The sequence below is a fragment of the Oculina patagonica genome, chromosome 4, assembly GCF_052425735.1.
Source record: "Oculina patagonica isolate OP01 chromosome 4, crgOcupat, whole genome shotgun sequence".
Classification (NCBI taxonomy): domain Eukaryota; kingdom Metazoa; phylum Cnidaria; class Anthozoa; order Scleractinia; family Oculinidae; genus Oculina; species Oculina patagonica.
The window spans coordinates 35,850,201-35,873,423 of record NC_135761.1 but is presented as its reverse complement, the minus strand read 5'-3'; the positions used below and the strand labels follow the sequence as shown (position 1 = coordinate 35,873,423).

General features: G+C 38.9%; 1 protein-coding gene across 1 annotated transcript; it reads left to right on the top strand.

Moving 5' to 3' along the window:
- Nucleotides 1–14,052: 14,052 nt before the first annotated feature.
- Nucleotides 14,053–14,430, top strand: LOC144652418 (uncharacterized). Its single transcript, XM_078512431.1, has one exon. It carries the CDS (start codon nt 14,053–14,055, stop codon nt 14,428–14,430), a length of 378 nt encoding a protein of 125 aa, XP_078368557.1.
- The last annotated feature ends 8,793 nt before the right edge of the window (nt 14,431–23,223 follow it).

Below are 23,223 nucleotides of genomic sequence, written 5' to 3'. Positions count from 1 at the left end.
GTTAAAAGTTATTACATTTATGGTTAGTATTACATTTATGGTAAATTTTTATTACATTTATGGTTGGTATTACATTTATGGTTTTTATTGCATTTATGGGTGATACAAACGTCTTCCTGACTCCTTAAGCGACAATGAGGTCCTGCAGGAACTGCTACTCGATCACCATAACCTGGTAATACCAAAGCTTCTAGTTCTCCTTTTCCTCTGTCAGAATCCACACTGAAACTGTTTGTTACTCACTTTCCTCCCACACTGTTAAGAATTACTTGTGCGCTGTTCGCTGCCAGCAAAAATTGACTTGGGTCTCAACGACCCGCCTTGAACATGTGCTCCGGGGTATCAAATGTGCGCAGTCCTTAGCCCTCTTTGTTCCTTTTTTCTAATTCTTCACTCTAGATCTTCTCCTCCACTGGCTCTGGTCAGTGTGACTTATGCAAAGGGCCTTACTATGGAGTCGGTTTCCATAGCATCGAAGCACCTTCCCCCTCAGTTGGATTCTCGGCATTGGTGCAACAGACGGGCTTATCATTCATAAATGGATTTCAACAATTTTTGACGCTATTAGCCAGCATCAGTCAAAGTCAGTTTCCAAAGCATTACAGATTCAGGAGATATATGTCAGAGAAAACGCTTTGAAACCATCTCTTAATACCATTTTTTTTTTTTCTTTTTTTAAAAAATCTCTTATCCGGAAAGAAGTGTTGTGTCTTACAACGCTGGTTACGTTGTCAGGAGGACCAGCTCCAATGACAACAACACTCAGAAAGGATAGCTACCATCATGAATGTGTTGTCCCATATGGTGCCAGGGGGTGTTGGACAGCAGACTTCCACAACGACATTTCCAAACTTACTGGGCCAATCTTTGACAAGGGGCGGATTAACACAAGTAGACCAAGCAACTTATAATTTCTTTTGTTACCTCAAGGTTTCTATCAGGCCTTTTCTTAATTTATCATGCGTTCGATCTAGCACCAGGAAATCTGACACTGAACTTCTGTCCCTTTGCATTCCCAGCCAAACTCCACCTTTCTGCTCATTGTTAAGCGTAACAGTCATTAAACGGACAATTCAAGAAGCCAAAGCTGGTGTTAGGTATACACCCTATGCATAATGGAAACTGGGAGCGATACGTGCAAAAACGAGGCTAGTTGGGCCTGGTAAATTAAAGATTAAAAGTGGCCGCCTGATGTGGCACCAGGGCGCCAATTTTAAAATATGCCTACTAATTGTTGCGTGCCAAACTGCACGAAAAAGCTATACAGGACTGGAAATGGGAAAAAAATTTCTTTCTCGCAGTTTCTAAAGGATTTGAAGCTCAAAAAGCGATGAGGGAAAGGCATTTAGAGTTACGGTAAACAAAACACAAGTAAAAATGTCATAGGGACTACCATGTGGTGTTTGTTTGGAGGTAAATGACTTGGGATGAAGCAGATTGTTCGCTAGAGTGTCATGATTCCTTTTCCTTTTTATAATGGTGTTAAAATTAGATGATGTAAACCGAAATTTCCTTTCAGCCAACCATTCTTGGGAGGCTACTTGTTCTCTTGTAGTCTTCTCAATGTTATTGAGCTTTGCCTCATCAACAATTGAATGATCCAGGAGTGCTTCTTGGTTTCTGCTTAAACCCTGTGGTTTTTCGTACTGCTCAGATTGTTGCAAAGGAAATGCAGGATATGTAGAAATAGCATTTGGATCACGATTACAATCCACTCTAGGCTCTGAGTCAATATTACAGAAAACTTGAAAATTGGACTCTGTGAACTGTAACTGACAACTTGCATGTGAACCACTTGAAGATTTTCCAGATTTTGTTTCCTGTGATTTGGGACAATGCAAACTTAGGGTTGATCTTTTGAAGCTTGTCTTTCAACATAATTTCATCAGATGTTTGTGTGCTCAGGTTTTTCCTAGCTTCATACAATAAGCACCGTACCCAACTATCAGGGTTACACTCTTTATCTAATTTGGACCTTTTTACCTCAAATTCCATGACAGGTTGGGGCTTGATTTTATTCCCTTTTTGCAGGCCTGTGCCATATTTGTAAAATTGAGGTACACGCCTTTGATTGTATCAGATTCATAGTCAACTCCTTAACATCTTGACAACTATACAAGCTGAACTCTCAGAGTTTATCATAATTGCAAGCACATGATTACAAAAGCCAACAGATCCTGCCAGTCTAAAGTCATACTGTCAAAAAACATATTCTTTCCATAAATCTTTTCTTGCCTTATTTAGGACTAAAATAAAAAAAAATATGAAGACTTACTGCTTATTGTTTTTCTTGTATTTACAGAACAACAAGAAAACACCATTGCAGGTATTGTGATAATATTTCATGTTTTTGGATATAATAACACTTTGTTATTAATAAGTTATTAATTTGTTATTTTCCTTTTTTCCTTTTCCAGACATCCTCAAGGAATTACAAAAACTTAAGCATCAAGGTAGCAAACTACTTTTATCTGAAAAAAATAACAATTAAATACTTGAGGACCTTTGGCATAAAAAACATTTTTTACATGTGAATGTAAGGAGATCACAACAAATCACACCTTTTGCAGCAAAAATGTGAACTTTGGTATTCGAAAGCATTTTTTTTACCAAACATTGTTTTTTCAGGCATGAAATGCTGGCAGTGTGGCCGCCAAGGCCACATAAAGAAAAACTGCCTGAGTCAGACCACTGGCCGCAACCGTGGCCAGTGGTCCAGATGAGGTATTCGAGGACATGGAAATAGACGTGCTATTCGTGGTCGTGGAAATGGACGAGGCCATGGGCGTAACCACAACCAGGTACAATTTGTAACCAACTTTTACTAAATGAAATAAAAACCAAGATTTTTTTTAACAGGTGTTAAATTTAATTCAAGGTAAATTTCCCCCTTCCCCTTACAGAAAATCTACAGAGATTCTAAGAGATTATCATGAGAGAGAACTGTGATACACTAACCAGAGAGATGGAAGAGGGTAGGAGGGAGGGGTCTTTCTGCGCAAGCCCCAAGTCAAGGGACTCAGAGCAGAGAGGCGTCACTTGCACACCACCCCCCTGCCTCAAGAGAGAGATTTGTAAATCCATTTCTGCCTTGGTAAACAAGGGCATTCATTGCAAACTTGTCGACCACCCAGTTGATGGAAATTTTACATCCACAATTTGATATTGTGAAAGGGTTCATCGTGGACTACATGCACACTTTTCTTCATAACGTTGTTCCACAGTTGCTTGTCTCTGGCTGGGGAAAAAAACAACAAAGAGTAACCCTATTTATATTTTTTATAAAGAACCAATCATTTGTACGTCAACCTTTATTAGATGTCAATGACTATATTTCTACCCTTTTTTCTCAAGTTATCTTATCTTTATTACTCTAGAACCATTTAACTTCCCCAAGTTTCACAGATAGACTTTACTTGTCTAGTGAATATTCACCGCTAAACCATTTAAACTTATTATTTTGACATTAGACTCATTACATTTGGTAAATGGGTTTTTGGGTAATTTGTGCTCTCTTGATTGGTGGATGGGAGTGCGTGGCATTCAATAACGCATGTGATGGGAGCTTTGGTGAACCATCGTACCACGTCCTCAGCTTTGCAAATGGCTTTATGATAGCAACCTGAACATCAACATACTACTCTTGGTGTTGCTCTCAGTACAAAGAAAGGTAAATAGGCATTTTGTCCATTTACCTGGTAACTGTAAAAAGCCCCAAATAGTGTTGTTTTAATCGCGCAAACGTTCGTAAATGGTCAATGAATCAATTGTCGAATTTTAAATGCTGGTCAGACAATGATGCTTGTTTAGCGAATAAAAAAAACACTGATTTTTTATTTATTTATACTCAGTCATGCTTCACCATTGGGTAAAAAAAGAGGTACCTTATTATAGGAAATTAACGATGCATGTTATTAACGCGAATTTCAAAAATTCGCATTAATTTTATTGATGTAAACTTTTTAACTATAAGGATTTGACCAGAACTTTTCTTAAATTCGCGTTAATTTTATTACGCGTAAATTTTGTTCGCGTTGTTAAAATGCTTCGTTATATTCCTATAATAAGGTAACCCAATTTACAATCAATCAATCAAATATTATCCAAATAACACTTGTTTGAACTAGTACTTCATGAGCTGATGTTTTTATTTTGTTTTTATTTATACGATAGTTTGGTCAACTGCCACCTACACTGTACGTTCAAATGGACAATTGTTATTGGGAATGTAAAACGTCCTTGCTTTTCTCGCTCTACTAGTAGAGGTGAAACCTTTCAAGAAGGTTAGGCTGTGCTTTCTGATGATGGACCACACCCACAAGGACATTGGCCAAATGTTCTTGTACGTGTCTCAAAGACTTTTCAAGCATAATCCGAGGACCCTGGTGGAGCCCATTCAAGAGAGCTGAGCCATGCTTTTGATTTAAAAGAAAAACAGGAAGAAAGCAAAGCTCGCATCTTGTTGTGTATTATATAGCGACGCTGTCCAGTAGATAATATTTGGCGATCCTGGATATATTTAAGACGCCTTCCGAGTCTTATTTTGCGTAGACGATGACAGACTTACCGCAAAAATCGCGGCCCGTCCACCGAAATTGTGGTCTATCGTTCAGATTTCGCACGAAGCAACTAGAAAGACTGTAGAACACCGCTGTTTTTTAAGGCTCAGAAAATGTTTTCACTACATTGAAGCTGATGAAACGATCCAAACAACAACCAAAACAAACATACGCATCAAAAGCATCGTCCCTATAATTTCATTATAATTTCACGCATAACGCTTATTGCTTTCTTTATTGTTGCCTTACGATTTACCATGAAACGTACCCCAGGAAATCGTAAAAAAAGGAAAATGCAAATTCTAGCGTAGTCCATTCGGGAAGATGCTATTGTTTCGATTAATTGAGACCGTTATTTGCTCGAAACTGATGTGAAAGTAGTTGTAATATAATCGTTCGCGATCGCCGCGATCTGCGACCGATCGCACAGATAGAACACGGACGATCGAAGCGATCGTGATTGCCCCGATCGTCGCAGACGTTAGCAATCGTCTCTGTAATGTTCTCATATAATCGCCCTGATCGCAAGCAATTTTTTTGAAGCGAGAGAGGTGATAGAAACGATGGGGCAATCATGTGCGAACCAGCCTTTACTTACTTACTTATGGTTAAAAAAGTCCCTAACGCAGAAGTTCAGATTTTTCTGCTATACACGCGGCAACACTATCACACATGCAGTCATATATTTATGCTTATAACATATATATTTGTACTTCTCGGTTAATGCGGAATAACAAACGTAAAAAGCAGCCTTCAGTGGCTCGCACGGCACGCATGGTTCGCACCGTGGCTCGCATGGCTTGCTGGCTTGCAGATTTGTAAAACTCAATGTTTAATATAAAATCATACAATTGCCCACACACTTCTTAAAGTGTAAAGGAAGAATAAAAAACATTGAACTCTAATTTCAAATCCTTTTCTTACCGTGTAAAATCTTCATTGCACATTTTATTGCAGTTTTTTGTCTTCTCTGGAATCGCCTCGAATAGTAAAACATCCAAGTCCTTTTCTACAGACAATTTGAAGCGAAAAGCGGCGCCCATTCCACTGACAGACGAACACTGTTTGGCTACTCAATTTCTATAACAAAATATATAGAGTGAGTAGCGTAGCCAATGAGAGAACAACATTCGTGATAGAACGCTACTAGATTTATACTAAATACCAATAGGTATATTACATTGGCTCATAAATACTATAATCAAAGGCGCTTTGTTAGCCCACTGAGAATACTAAATATATTGGTGTAGAGCTATGAAATGATTCCGTCTTTTTGTGAGAGGCATGTTAGTATAGAAGTTGTTTGAAGGGAGATATGATCACATTGGTTCCTTGTGTTTACAGCGGACGCGGGTAATCCATTCAAAAGCCTTCGTTATATAACACTAATTTCTACCATAAAGTGCAAGCTTACTAACTCGTTGTGTAGTGGCAATGCGTTGGCCCACCAGTCCAGCGGCATGGGTTCGATTCTCAGCAGGGACGATTAATTTATTTTTTTACGACAATCTATTTTACAATTTTATACGAGGTCTTTTTTTTCTTTCTCCTTTTTTATGAATCTATTAGAGATGCAAATCAAGTACTATACAGTATATTATTAAAAGGCAACAAAATTCGTCAGTTTGGCAAGCTTTTTTACGATAAATTATTTACGTATCATGACTATCGATTATCATACAATACGCTTGGAACTATAAAACATTCAGAGACTGCTAAAATTGGACTTTATTCATACAATTGTCCTGAAATCAACCTTTTAATACCCAAAACAGTCGCAGTCCACAGTTCGTGCCTGGGAAATCTAAAAATTCGATCAAAACACCGCTCTAAGATTATTTCTTCTTAAATTAAAGTTAACAGCCCATCGATCGACCGACTGAATATTTGCATATCACTTTCCATAACCATAACAATACTTGTTTCATTACATGCACGAGTAAAAATAAACAACTATATAACAATTAGTAACATTTGTAGTCGTGGTAACTTTATTTATTTTTCTTTTTTTAGGAAAGAGGAAAACAAAGCCCGTTCAGAGAACAGATTTGTAAAGCTTGCAGTGTATTTAGTCATTTTTGTGTAAATAGCTTTTTATTGATTGAATTGTAATGAACTCTTAAAAAGATGATGGTGGAAGATATTCTCATTTCAGAATTAAGCTTAAGTGAGTTTTGGTGAAAATTGTGATTGTTATTTCATATATTTGTTATTACCATTCATTTGTTAATCACAATTATTTACTTTAGAAAAATAGAATACGAAGGCGGCCGTAGGCTTTTTTTTAGTTTGCCGCGTAGACTAGTAACGTTTTTGCCATGCTATATTCTATCCACCAATATATTCCACCTATATTCCATCCACCAATGCTTACGTTCTGTTGTTTTGGCAGGACATAAAGCAATAGATGGAAAAAGTTGCATTCAACAGTCTCTCTGGCCACAGCCAACAGCACCAATTTAAATTTGTGCTGGGTAATGATGGAAATGCAGAGCTTTTTTTTCAAGTTGTTCACGATGCCTTTCTGGCTTCGGGAAGGGAAAGGGCTTATACTGCAAGATAGTGTACCAACTGGGACCCCACAGCTGTGCCTCGACAAATTGAAAAGAGATCTGCCAAAGTATGCCCTCCACTTCGTCAAGGAAACTCAACAATGGTGGGATGAATTCATTGCGAATAAAGGTCAACAGCAGGACGGACCAGCCCCATCTTGGATTCTTCCTGAGCTTTAACCGAGCAGAGAGAAAGGAGAAACGCAAGTACCCAGAACTTAAACGGGATAAAATAGTTTGCCGACTACTCTCCCAGTCAGTCAAAAACTGACATGTTACTTTTTTACGCCGGTAGAGTAAGGTGCAACATGATAGCAAAGGTAATAAGCGTGTGGTCTCTTCTCTGTAACAGTTATGCGTTTCTTTTTCAGGGGTCAAGACGTCATGGACCACAGAGGAGAAAAGGGCAGTCCTCTCTGATCTTGGAAGCTTCATAAAATCCTGCGTTGTGCCAGGAAAGGATCCCTGCCAAGAATGTAAACAAAAGAATGCAGGGGTCCTTAAAATAGAGACTGGACGGCGATAAAATATTTCGTTTATAACGAAATTCAGCGCAGAAACAGAAAAACCCAAAACAAATAGTTGGACGGTGTGTGTTTTGGGGGAGGGAGGAGGACTTGTCCAATCTTTGGCTATCGGTGGTGCCACTGGGGCCTTGAAACCTTCACCCTGTTTAGGTCAAGATTGCCTTAATTGCCTACACTATGTAGGACGTACAGTGCCCATGGTATAGCGCTAATATCTAGTCCTGAAAATGAGCTAGTTATGACGGATGACCTGCTATAAGGGGACACCGTAGTTATTCCGGGAGCACTCGTCTGTGACAAACGTTGCATTATAACTTTATATTTGCCAAAATTCTGGGAAACACAACCGTGCAGATGCAGGACTGGGGTGGTTTTCGAGTATTTTATTATGTTTACAGAACTAGCTTGATCGACAATCGGCTAGGCACTCTGATTCAGAAAGCATTGGAGAGGCCTCTCGTAAGCTGATTCCACAAATTTTGCAAAAAAAACTATCAGCATATTTTCTAGTAGATGCAATTTTGTCAAAAAAGTTGGGTTCAAGTAAAACGCCAATATCATTAAAATATTTTTCTTCAATGAAATCAAATTTGATATTATTTTTACAGAATAATAGGTGGACATTTCCCCAAAGTTTTTTTTTAACTTTATTAATAATACACAACAAAACTTACAGAACAGTACTTACGTAGATTTGCGGGATAATGCTTACAGTATATTATTTACATTACTTTCAATAGACTACAATATGTTATTACATCACTTACAAACATTTAATTACAGCAGTTTGACATAACATTGTCTTTCCCTATATGTACTTACTAATCATAGTCGCCACATACAATTCTAAAAGCTATAACAGATGTTTAAACGGTTATTTATGTTTACAGTATATATATACCAACCATTGCGTCAAAGCCTTAAAAGTTATAACGCAAAGCTTCGTATGGACGAGTGCGCCCAGATCGGAAAGAAACACGTCCCCAGAGGTCCCCATAAGGCCATATATAGGAGGACTCCTTGGATGCATTTTACGTACAGTTTTGTAATATTGTTAACAATGTAAAGTAATTTTGCTCTGACCAACTCGTCCTTTTGATAAGTGAAAAGTGGAGAGTTGCAATGTTTGTATGCGAGTTTATGGTTCTGCTCGTGTCTTTGTGAGCAGTTTATGACAGGGGCTCGCAGGTACCTCGTTTTGAAAACCCACGGAAGACTCACAGTTAAGAGCCAACCAATGAGGGGTTAGGAAATTTCCATTGATTACGCATAAGTTAGCGTGTTTAACAGATGCTAACCGTTAATGCGTAATCAAAATCACTTCAAGTCAGTTGATTTCTTTTCCAATTGCAAGAACACTGAAAATATTAGAGAATTTTAATGTCAACAAAGTAGTAGCTGAGTTGAACAAAAAAGTTCAGTTTTGTAATATTCAGGTCATTTCAGGTCACCTGAAATGAATAAATTCATAAGGCAAAGTTTTGCTAGCAGTCTAACTTTCCTGGCAGTTTGTGAACTGGAAGTTTACAAGAATTGGTTGTATTCCATGACTTTGTGTACAAGTTTTCTCCTCAAGAGAAAGCATAGACATCAGTCTAAACATCTATCGTGTTTCAAAGCGTAAAACATGCATGTTAGAATTTGGAGTAATTGTGCAGTCATGAACCACTTTCATGCACTTAGTTTACCTTTCTGAATTGTCAGCTCTTGACGTTTTATTTTCGAACTTTATTTTTTGGATACAAATTTCGCGCTGTATTTTTGGATTACAAATTCAATGATACATTTGGTTTTGATTTCTTACAAAGGCCAATTTAAGAGACACTGGCCACAAAACTGACACAAGCCAACAAAATGATGTCAGCGGAAACAAACAGAGAAAATCGCAAGAACAGCAACGGAAATAAACAGAGAAAATAAACGGAAATAAACAGAGGAAAACACAGGAACGTTGGTTTTTATCATTTTTTCGTTGTATAAGAGTCTTTCGTACAGTTTTGTTAGACTGTCCTAATATTTATAAAAGAGATTTTTGTACCAATTTTTACAAGACTTTATTTTATAAGATTATAATTTCAAATTTGCATAGACTTTGCAAAGACTTGTGCAGTTTCTTGCAATGAAATGGAACAAGTTAAAATTAAAAACACAAAGTTAAATCAAAACTCTAAACAAAAAACTCCAAACAACAACTCTAAACAAAAACACTAAACAACACCTGTAAACATGTATCCCCATATACCTATCAGATTACACCTGAACAAGTGTGGGAGTTCAAAAGTGCCATAAGGACAGTAGAAGAACATGAAGAAAGAGAGGATCGTGCATTGGTAGTCGCTGCAAACGAAGCGGAGACAAAAGAGGCCAGGAAGAAAAAACTAATAAAAATAAAGAAGTTACGGGCATAAATCAGAAAATAAGAACATGAACTGGACCGAGAGATCAGAAGTTTGTAATTTTGGTGTGTGTTATTATTCCACTCTATATTATTTTGTGAAGAATCAATATTTACATTGTACCTTCCATCTTTCAACAAAGACAAAGGATTTAAAGTTGTTACAGTATGTGAATACATGAACAAATAAATTAATTGTTACTTCCCTCTTATCTTTCTGCCTCTTATCTTTATTCCTAGTTAGTGTACCATTTTCGAGAAATCGAAAGCAAAAACATTTTTCAATATCATCATCATTTATTTGTAGCGTAATCAAAGACTATGTAACATAAAGACATTGTATCAAGCCAAAGGCATTGTAGCAAGCCAAAGGCATTGTAGCAAGCCAAAGACATTGTAGCAAGAATCACAACGTTATGTAATTAAATAGGAATAGCAGCACACATGTCTTCAAATTCCTCCTTTCAGTACACCAAGACTAATTGTTTGTAATAGAACAAAATAGATGAACCGGCACTTAACTAAACTGTCAGTAATTTTCTAAATCATTTCTTCATGGGGCCAAGATAATGCACAGTGGCTCCTTCATAAGGCCATTGGCTCCTTTAAAATACCAAGTCAAACTGGTTTTTAATAGAGCAGAATAGGTATGGCATCGTAAGGTCATTGGGTCCTTTAGAGGACCAAGTCAAACTGTTTGTAATAGAGCAGAATTAGTACAGCATATGGACAAGATGTTACGCAGTGACTTCCTATCTGTCCTGTCCTTTACCAACCATGACTGAACAGGGTGCTGCTGCCTCTTCTGGTGCTGCCATACCCGCTTCCTGTCGTACAACTGCTCTGCAGGTATCCTGCTCGTTCGCACGCATAACACTGCCGTCGCAATCAAATGTCGCCAGCTTGCAGTCCAGAAGTTACTCAGCAGCATTTCAGAGATCAACCGAAATCAACCTCCAGGCCTACCTCCAGCCGCTGATGGCTTCTGCCATTCAACAAGCCGTCCGGGACCTGCAACAGGCGAGTTTAAAACTGGCTTCAACCATAATCGCGTCGCCCTCCTTTGTCAGGCTCGCCCATGGCAGGTGCACAAAGATCCGCAGGCTCGAGTCAGTCCGCAGCCGTGGCAGCCACCTCCTCCCTTGTAGGCGAGTCCCCGTCTTTTCCTACTTTCCTTACTCGGTTTGCTTGTTTGGCATCAGGGACCCCGTTCGCCTCGTCGGCGCTGTTGGCCGGTTCGTTGGCCAGTTTTACCACCCTCAGTCGCCGCACCCGTCTCATCCCAAGCAGCCTTCACACCCAATTCCGATCTCTACGTCGCTACGCACACGCTAGTCCAGTGCAGGGTTTGACATCGGCCCTGGTCGCCCACCAATTCCGCCCAAGCTGGTCGAAAAAATTTGCCTCGGGGACTACGTTGCACTTTTTCCTGACTCCTTAAGAGACAATGAGGTCCTGCTACTTGATCACCATAACCTGGTAATACCAAAGCGCTTCTAGTTCACCCTTTCCTCTGTCAGAATCTACACTGAAACTGTTTGTTACTCACTTTCCTCCCGCACTGTTAAAAGTAACTTGTGCACTGTTCGCTGCCAGCAAAAATTGACTTGGGTCTCGATGACCTGTTCGCCTTGAACACATGCTCCTGGGTATCAAACGTGTGCAGTCCTTGAAGGGTCCTGCGGGTCCTCCCGTCTACCCGTCACTTAGAATCTTATGCTGGTTTTTCACTCATCACTGAATCTCAACGACTTTGATAGTGCAATGCTTGTACAGCATGGTTTGGCTTCCTTAGAGTGAGCGAGTTCACCATAGCCTCATCAGGATACGATCCAGTGGTCCACCTGTCGCTAAACAACGTGGCCGTCGACAATTATCACCAGTCCTCCGCCGTGCTGCTAACCATCAAGACGTCTAAAACCGACCCTTTCCGCAAATGAGTCCAGTTGCTCCTTTTTAGAACCAACCGGCCTCCCTGCCTGGTAGCTAGCTTGTCAAACTACCTCCATCACCGAGGAGCTTCCCAGTCCCCTTGTTTGTCTTGCGGACGGCACTGCCCTTGCCTGCTGCCATTTGACAGAGCACCTCCACACTATCCTTGCATCAGCTGGTGTCGACGGTAATTTTTCAAGCCATAGCTCCAGGATTGGCACAGCAACTTTGGCGAGTGCCGCAGTCCTGCCGTACTGGATGATTAGGACTTTGGGTGGCTGGTCCAGCAACGCATACCTAGAGTACATCCAAACATCGTAAGCCTCCCTCTGACAAGCAGCCTCTCAGTTAGCCTCATTGCCACTGCCTTCACTGTTTAATCAGAACGCATTGCTGTGATTGAAGTTGTTGTCGACTGTTTCTCACGTCTGTCCTTACTCCTTCACGTGTTAGTTTCAGTCGGCCTTCCGCGTCGCTTGCCCCATGGGGAGTGCAAAGTACAAGGCACCAGTTCCTTGCCCCCCAACCGCTGCTTGGAGCCCTTTCAGCTCGTCAGTTTAGAGTCGGTTCCCATAGCAACCATCTAAGCACCTACCCCCTCAGCCGGGTCCCCGCTATTGTTTCAGGGGGAGCTCCACTGGTGCCTAGTCCCTTTGCATTCCCAGCCAAACCCAGCCTTTCCACTCGCTGCTATTTATTGGTGTCAAGCTTTGAGTGGCATAAGTTAATGTATGCGTGAAGCCCCACCCAAACCTTGGCTTAGCGCTGCCTTGTTCTCATTCTGATTTCCAATTGCGTGCTTTCGTCGTGCTGAATGAAGTGTGCATTTGTAGTCCACTTGTAGCAAGCAGATTTTTCGTCTCCCATTCTACCCTCATCCCTCTTTGTTCTTTCTTTCTAATTCTTCATTATAGATCTTCTCCTCCACTGGCTCCAGTCAGTGTGACTATGGAGTCACAGCAATCGTCGAAGCACCTTCCCCCTCACTCGTTGTTCTCGGCATTGGTGCAACAGACAGGCTTATCATTCAGAAATTGATTTCGACAATTTTTTGATGCTATTAACCAGCATTGGTCAAAGTCATTTTTCAAAGCATTACAGATTCAGGAGATATGTGTCGGAGAAAACGCTTTGAAACCATCTCCTAATACCATGGAAAGAAGTGTTGTGTCTTGCATCGCTGATTACATCGTCACGAAGACCAGGGACCGACTCCAATGACAACAACACTCAGAAAGGATACCTACCAAAAAGCGTTTAGAGTAAAGCAAAACACAAGTAAAAACACAACCATGGTCAATAACCTTGCTGTCTGGTGATGCTGCTAAAATGGAGAGGCCATACACACAACAAGGCCACTTTTAAACACTGTAACTGGGTTCCTAGTTGAAAACATATACCTTTCATATTTTTTAAGGTTACAGGTTCGTAGGTGTTCCTATGTGGTGTTTGTTTGGAGGTAAATGACTTGGGATGAAGCAGATTGTTCACTAGAGTGTCATGATTCCTTTTCCTTTTTATAATGGTGTTGAACCTTCGCTATCAGTCATACCGCAAAAAGAATGCTATCAAACCGTAAAAGAACAACAAACTATGCCTTATTTTAATTAACATGTCATAGATTATGTCTGCAACACCACCTCATACACCAAACACAATCTACAATCCACCAATCTGCAGACACAACACCTTAACATCACACCTACACTCACCACATCCATTCACGACATCAGCACATGCAATGACATCATACTCACCAAGACAGACAAAAACATGGGCTGGGCCCTAGTACCCACCTCATGGTTTACTAACGAATACAACAAACATTTTAAAGGCACTACTACATACAAACGCATTGACAACTTCGACTTGACAAAGAATATCACAAATTCTAACAGATTATTACGGAAACTTTAACTACGTTAACTACGTGACGACGATGGAGAAGTAAAACGAAAAAAAGAAGTATTGGGTGTATTGCCTTTTATGTGGATGCTAAAAACGAATCAGAACAAGAACAAGGTGGTGGTGATGAGGAGGATGAGGATGAAAGAAAAGTAAAATGAAAAAAAGAATTATTGTGTATAATGCCTCTTTATGCGGATGCTGAAAACGTATCAGAAGATGAAGAAAGAGGAGAAGAAAAAGATGATGGTTGTAGTGATGATGATGGCTATGATAGCGATTACGAGAATGATGACGAGGACAATAATGACAATGAGAATGAGGAGGATGATAATGAGGATAATAACGACGATAATGAGAACGAGGAGGATGAAGATGAGGACAATAACGACGATGATGAGAATGAAGATGAGGACAACAATGACGATGATGAGAATGAGGATGATAATGAGGATAATAACGACGATGATGAGAATGAGGAGGATGAAGATGAGGATAATAACGACGATGATGAGAATGAAGATGAGGACAACAATGACGATAAGGAGAATGAGGATTAGGACAATAATGGCGATGATGAGAATGTTGACAATGGGGACGAAAATGATGATGAGAATAACGACAATATTGTTGATGATGACGATGAGGACAATTATGATAATGATAAGGCTGAGGATGAGAATAATGATATAGAGGCTGAGGAAAATGTGCTTGATGATGATAATGAAGAAGAAAGAATTAAACGAAGAAAGCATTTGATCAGAAGAGCACAAGAAGAAGAGGAAGAAGATAATGATCATGATGGTGTTGATACTGATTTTGAGAAGAATGATGACAATTCCGCGGATACAAACCCGCTTTTTAAGCCGCTAAAAATCTGTTTGAATTAATTATAAATGTCATTCATAAAGTGCGTTATAAAGAGTATTGTTGTAAATAAGATTAAATACGATTTGCATTAAACTGAATCCTGGTTTAAACTGTATTTCCTCGTTGCAGCATCTTCCTCCAATAATAAAACACTCTTTTCAGGGTCCCCTATACTTTCTACGTAAAGCGTAATTGAGCCTATTTATTTGCCCTGAATCGTGATTTGGGCTTTTATTTTTTCGTGATTCATGAATCCCAATTTTAAGAACTTTTTACTAACAACTCACTGACAAACGACTACTGTACACTGATAGACAAGACAAACGGCAACTTCCTACATGAAACTTCTACCAAAAGAACTGACAGATACAGCATCAACTTTCAACCTACACATATTAACTAGATGACCCATTATTACAGCACACAGTGGACAACTTCAAACCGCTCACGACTACTTGGACAAGAATTTGACAAAATTATTTTACGACTCAAAGACATTTTTGCCAAACAAGAGATACCTTTTTCTTGAATTTACAACTCTACAGACCTTTTAGACTTACTACACAACTTCAACATCAAAGACATTGACAACTATACTTAATTAACCACTTTTGACTACACATCACTTTACACAAACATTTCATATTCAAATACTATCCATGCCATCATCACTAGCTGCAAAATACTTAACTCACCAACCTTTTTACTGTGTACTGATTGGATGGAGGTATTCTAGCAAATGGAGACCATATTTCGAATATTGATATTTTCAAAGCCTGCAAAGCAATATTAATGCTTTTACCAGTTGATCTGCCAGCTCGTGCACTCTTAACAAACATGAAAAATTACAACAGCATCAGCAGATGCTTGAGGTGTACTCAAACTGGGAAAACAGTATGATATAGCATGGATAATAAAACTCAAATTAAACAAATTATGTTAACATTTTATGATTTTCCTCATGATAAAGGAAAGCACGTAATCAATCAAATATTAGCCAAATAACACTCGTTTGATCTCGTACTTCATGAGCTGCTACTCAATATCATGCTCAGAACTGACCTACTAGCATTCGGAGTAGTCAGTTTACCTGGGGGGGAGCAAAGGTAAATATTTCCTGTTAGGTGTTTCTACTGTGAATAGTTATGTCTAACAAACAAAACAAGTTTTACACTCTACTTTTTGATTTCAGAAGCATTTCAGAGACGTGACAAAACAAAAGAAATGAATGAAAACCACTTCTGCATACGGTCTAGAACCCCGAAAACTTAAACTTTGCCATAAGAAAGTTGGTAGGGTTTAAGCTTATATCAAAACTTCAGTGTGCAAATAAAACAACAGTGTTTATTCCTGGTGTGAGAGATTTTTGTCTGACCTTTGAGAACAGGCCCCAGGTCTCCTACAACTACCTAAAGGCCTTGTTTACATTTGGTTTACATGGGTTTCAGGTCGAATCCTTCATTGAATCAAATATTGGCCATCATGTTGTTTTTATAGAACACATTCTCCAAGAGTCTGAGCCATGTGAAACTTCATGCCCAACACACTTTAAAGTTAACAATTTATCCAAGAAGCCTTGTGTAGCTACAGTAATGAAGACCTTTTTGAAAGTAGCCCCTCTTTTCGGCAAAACTGCGGAGCTGATCAAAAAGATGCTATGGAGATAAAACAATGCAGTGTGAGCAAGGATGTAATAATGATAAAGAGGAACTTGCCCAAACTGATATGCATTTTTATCCTTTTCAGTCAGATGCTGGAAATACTGCCGCCTTGGCCATAAAAGTCCACACTGCAAGGGGAGGGGAGGGAGAAGGAATGGAAAAAAAGAAAATGTCAGTCAACCTGGGGGGAGCAAGGGTAAATATTTCCTGTAAGGTGTTTCTATTGAACTCGTGAAATTGTTATGTCTTGATATGTTATGGTAAGAACCTTTTGCAAAATATATGAAAGAGAAGAGAATTCATTACAGGGCCAGCAATATACATCACTGACATGAAAATATAAGAAATTTAATAATAAGTTTCAAGTACTAAGTTCCTTGTCGCTGGGTGGAGGATAGGGCTGGGATACGTCACAAGTACCAAAGTGTTAAGTTGAGTGTAGCACTAAAACATACATACTAAGTGACATTTTTGACCACCCCTGCATTTTTTATTTATACAATAGTTTGGTCAGCTGCCATCTATACTGTACATTCGAATGAACAGTTGCTGTCGGGGATATAAAACATCCTTGCTTTTCTCGGTTTACTGGCAGAGCTGAAGGTTTTCAAGAAGATTAGGAGAAGTTGATTATAAATAGTACATTGTACCATCCATCCTTTCCTTCCGTTTTCCGCCCTTTCTTCCCTGCTTCCTTGCCTCCCTCCCTCCCTTTCTCCCTTCTTATCTTCCATTTCTGCTTCCACGAACTTGATTGTTAATTTCTTGAGTTGTTCCTTAGCTACAATAACTTTCTTGTTTCAAATAAAGCTGTGCTTTTTTATGGAGGCCGCACCCATGAGGACATTGACCAAATGTTCTCATCCCTGTCCTGAAAACTTTCCAAGTAAAATGCAAGGACCCTGGTGGAGCTCATTCAAGAGATAAGTATTAGCTATACTTCATTCATCAATGCTTACGTCCTGTCGTTGAATAAATAAATATTTCCGAAGAAAATGAGAGGATTTATTACATTGACATCTTCGGGCAACGCTACAAAATTAATTAAATAACACACAACTATTTCAATGCACGTTTTCTTGACCATTTTATATGCCTCTTTATTCCCTTTCAACACATGCCGTTTCTTTATTTTTCGGGCAATAAGGTCTCCGCTGCCCAGCTCTGAAGGTGCCCGTACGCCTATGACAAGAAGTGGTCCATGACGCCGTCTTGGCTTCTAAAAGGAAACGGGCTTATACTGCTACCCCTCCGCTTTGACAAGGGAACTCAACAATGGTGGGATGATTATTCAGTGAATTTGCTTATGAAAACTGAAAAGAATCATGTCAGAACAGTTGTTTTTTGCCAAAATTGCATATAAAAATGTGGCTGCCAGGCAATATCAAAATCATACACATATACTTCACAAATCCGGCAAAGCTTTTGCGAGAGGTATTAAAAAGTTTCAGCTCTATAACGATTAATAATTCTCTTATTGCAAATCCTCCTCCTCTGTATTTCCTAAGTTATTTTTTGGGGGGCTCTCATATTCTACATTGGATTATTAAATCCTGTGTAATACGAATATTTGTTTCGATATACTTTTTTTTTCAGGCAACAGGGTCGAGCAAGAATTGCAGCAGAACAGAATTGCTTCAGCAGCTCCAAATGCTCAGAGAACTGCAAAAATCTGGGAGCATCTCCAGGGAGGAATTCGAGGAACAAAAAACAAACATTTTACCAGACATTTCTAGTTCATAAATATCGTATTGAGATTGTGTATAAACAGCAAGAAATAAATGCGTTAGTCAAGAGCAAAAAACAGCACTAAAATGGATCTTTTAAAAAAGGTTGGAGGCCTACATAAACTAAGAGCATATCGAATTACAAATATGAAGAGCAAAACAGAATAATTCTATGTGAGATTTCCAATGCATTATTCTATTAGGAACGTTGAATAAAGAATAAAAGACAATATCTTTATCTATAAGCCTTGATAAGTTATTAATTTAACCTTGTTTTCCTTTTCCAGCCATCCTGAAGGAATTAGAAAGGCTGAAGCATCAAGGTAGCAGATAACTACTTTTATCTGAAAAAAATAACAATTAAATACTTGAGGAACTTTGGCATAAAAACATTTTTTACATGTGAATGTAAGGAGATCACAACAAATCACACCTTTCGCAGCAAAAATGTGAACTTTGGTATTTGAAAGCAATTTTTTTTGACCAAACATTGTTTTTTCAGGCATGAAATGCTGGCAGGGCCACATAAAGAAAACCTGGCTGAGGTTGCGGCCAGTGGTCCAGACGAAGTATTCGAGGACGTGGAAATAGACATGGTATTTGTGGACGTGGAAATGGACAAGGCTGTGGCCGTAACCTAGGGCCAGGTACAATTTGTAACCAACTTTTACTAAATGAAATAAAATGAGAAATAACAATTCTTCCAAAAGACTTTTTTTAACAGGTGTTAAATTTAATTCAATGTATATTCCCCCCTCCCGCCTACGGAAAATCTACAGAGATTCTAAGAGATTATAATGATAGAGAACTGTGATACACTAACGAGAGAGATGGCAGTGGGGAGGAGGGAGGGGTCTTTCTGCACAAGCCCTAGGCGTCACTTGCACACCATCCCCCTGCCTCAAGACAGAGATTTGTAAATCCATTTCTGCCTTGGTAAACAAGGGCATTAGTTGCAAACTTGTCGACCACCCAGTTGATGGAAATTTTACATCCACAATTTGATATTGTGAAAGGGTTCATCATGGACTACATGCACACTTTTCTTCTTGGCGTTGTTCCACAGTTGCCTGTCTCGGGCTGAAAAAAACAAACAAAGAGGAACCCTATTGTTTATATTTTTTTAAAGAACCAATAATTTGTACGTCAACCTTTATTAGATGTCAATGACTATATTTCTACCCTTTTTCTCAAGTTATGCAACAGAGTCGAGCAAGAATTACAGCAGAACAGAATTGCTTCAGCAGCTCCAAATACTTAGAGAACTGATCATCTCCAGGGAGGAATTTGAGGAGCAAAAAAGGAACATTTTATGACACATGTCTAGCTCATATTGTAAATATCGTATTAAGATTGTGTATAAACAGCAAGAAATTTATGTGTTAGTTAAGAGTGAACATCTCGTGGGAGGTCAATTCAGGTCAATTTGAGGTGAATCTGAGTGAAACCATATTGAACGTGAATGGAGATTGAAAAACTTTTTCCACTCATCGGTAAATATACTTAGAAAGGTAATTTTCTGGCCAAACTGCAGCTATGGATGCCTCTTGTTGGATACACAAGGCTTTGCGTGTTAAGCTATCTCAGTACGGGAAAGGTGAGGAAATTTGCTGATTTCATATTTCCCTTTGTAAAATAAGTCCAGTTGTTTACTCTTATAATATGAATATTTTCAAAGCCTGCAAAGCAATGTTAATGCTTTTACCGGATGATCTGCCAGCTCGTGCACTCTTAACCAACATGAAAAATTACAACAGCATGAGCAGGAAACAGGAAACGGTATGATATAGCATGGATACAAAAATTCAAATTAAACAAATTACGTTAGGATTTTATGATTTTCCTCATGATACAGGACATACCATGGGCCACGTTTACTTAACTCGAAGTTGGGTTTGTTCATCTTTACCAATAGAATTTTTTTATTTTGACGTGAAGGTGTGAAAGAAGCAACATGCTGCTACATCCACAATTTGATATTGTGAAAGGGTTTGTGGTGGTCTACATGCACACCGTCCTCCTTGGCGTTGTTCTACAGTTGTTTAATCTCTGACTGGGAAAAGACAATAAAGAGGAACCCTATTACAGTGAAGACAAGGTAACGACTTGTTTTTATTTTTTAAGAAGAGCTGACTATGGTAAAATAATTTGGACTTCCACCATTATGGATGTCAATGACTATAAATTGACCTCTTTCTCATGGCTCACAGCTTCCTCTTCTCAACAAAACACTTTGCTCAATCAAAACGATAGAACACATTTCAAGGCTTTCAAGAACATTGGAGGATAGAGACTGCTGGAAAGGTAAAAGTGTGGAGAATGATTTTGTCGTACGTTATGTTTTCCGTGTGGTAAATCAACTTTGGCCAGCAGGCATGACATTGAGTTTAGCGATATCATGCTTCCAAATTACAACCCCTTTTTTTATAGAAACATGCAGATTAGTTCACCAAGATAAACATCATGGAGGTCAAAACTTATTAGGGTACCTGAAATATGCTCATCACGGCATTTTTTCCTGTATTTCATTACAATTAAATTGACGAAAGAAGCAAACACCTTCTGTTGGATGCAAAAACAGAGAAAAGTAAAACCAAAGTAGCCTTGCATTGACAAGCATTGTTTTATTTTTGACACGCAGCAAATGAACAGAGTATGGCTGCTTCACTATACTCTGTCAGTGTTGGAGAGAGTTTTTCCATCTCTATACCTGGAGCACTTCGCTCTGCTTGTCTGGAGCATACACACATTGTTGAGTGATGACCTACGGGAGAATGATGTAGAAAGAAGTCAGAAGGCTTTAGATGAATTTTGCTCTGGAATGGAATCGCTCTATGATAAAATGCGTTTTCAAATAACTTTACTACTTTGTTTCTTTTATATAGAAACGCTTTTAAACTAGTCCTACCTTTTACATGTCATTTCCAGAACTGGATTTCTTTTCTTAGAAGAATTTGTTTTATTTCAGGAAAATTAAAGATGACAATAACAGTCCACATGTTGCAACACATTCCAATGTGTGTCTGCAATTTTGGGCCCCTGTCGGTGTTTTCGTACTTTGTGTACGAGTCATCACGTGGATTCTTAAAAACCATGGTGCATGGGGCAAGGTACATTGCTGACCAGGTGTGTATATTACTGGAATTAATGGGCTGTTAAGATGATAAGTTCCCCACTACTTAGGTCATTAGTTTAAGTAACAGAGTTGATTATAAAAGAGTAATTCCATTAAATGACTGGATTGCACGCGGCAAGAAACTTAATTTAGTCATCATGACCTTGTTAAGTAGAAAATCCAACAACATAGTACTAAATTTCAGAAAACTATGTGTATCAACACTTAAAGATTTTCATCAAAACGTCAAATTATCATTTGAATTTTTAGATTGCATTCACCTTAACAATGCTAGGCACAGGCCCAGAACTGTTGCAGACATAGGAGCTTCTGGAAATACCCAAGAAAGCTATCTGACTTTTATATACGCATGTTAAATCTGCTTAAACGCATGGAATATCGTTTCATTTTAACTAATTTTGCCTGGTGGGCTTAATATTAGGCAGGATAACAGTTAAATAGATAGGTGTGTTTCATGTTGTATTCAATCTTGTTACATTTTCAGCCCAGATTCTTACTCAGATGTCAGCACCACTTTGGGTTTTAAAACTGCCGAAGTGTTGAGCAGAAATCAAAACAGTGCCATTAACATGTACCTGTCTCGACCCGGCAAAACACCCATTTCAGCAGTCAGGGCAGTTGACGCGTACCTTCAAATGTGGCACGAGGGGCAGATGTACCATAATTTAATGTTTAATATGTGCTTAATTACAGGGGGGTGGTATTGCCAACCAGTTGCTTTGACTCAAAACGAAAATTCGTCAATGCATTACGGCAGACATTTCAGGGTGGCACATTCAGCTTGTACCCAGTATGCACAAATAGAGTGGTGCTGGAGTACTACCAATATCTCAAGAGAGATTTCCAGGCTGGTGAACAGGGGCAGGTGCCACCTGATGACACACATTGGCTATCAAAGCGACGGTTATTGGTGCCTGTCAAATGAGGTGTGCTGTTCTCTAATTAAACAACTTAAGGCTGGGGTTATAAAGGGAAGAAAAAACTGATCTGGCTTGCTGGTATGAATGATAATGAATGATAATATACAATCTTTAACAATAAAAAAAGAAAAACACTTACTTACAGTAATTTGATATTGTTGCCTTAGAAGACATCTGTTATATAATGCTTGAAAGCTTGTATCGATGGCAAACAATCATACACAAAACTGAGACTTGTACTCACTGTAAAGTGCACTCATTGTGGAAGGGCCACTTGCTAATGATGTAAACACAAGGGCAGTTCTGGGGTCACTACACCTTGGAATTAGACAAACTCAATTAAATAATTTGTTTACTTTATTTAACGTTCCACCAATGAGTAATGTACACCTATTTTAGTAGTCACAGCAGTTAATGTGGCCCTTCCGATGAGGCATGAGGGGCAGATGTACCATAGTAGACGGTACACAGGCATAACAGCTAGAAACTGTTTTACAGTTTCATTTAAGGACGAATGCAGAAATTGAAAGGAAGAGTCTGGGCAGGTAGAGCTTTGCATTGCCTTGAGACCCCACAAAGTTGCCATTTTACGACCATCAACCCCAGTCAGCACCAATAAAGAAACATGAAAGAACTACAATCGTACAAAAATTATAGCTTTAAAATACTTAGACAGGAAAGCTTAAAAGGCCGATAAAAGGCCACAAAAGAAGGAATCCAGTAGCCCGAGTTCTATTAGTACAGAGTATTTTGCCTTTTGACGAAAGCCAAAAACACTAGAACAAGATTTTTGAACGGCTGGCTGAGGGGAGGGAAAACCATTAAGTCATCAAATGATGTTTTTTATGGTCAAAGAAGTGGCCAAGATATTCAAGGGCGAATGAAATACACACAGAACTTGTACTTTTCGAATATGGATATTTTCAAAGTCTGCAAAGCAATGTTAATGCTTTTACCAGACGATCTGCCAGCTCGTGCACTCTTAACCAACATGAAAAATTACAACAGCATGAGCAGATGTTCAAGGTGTACTCAAACA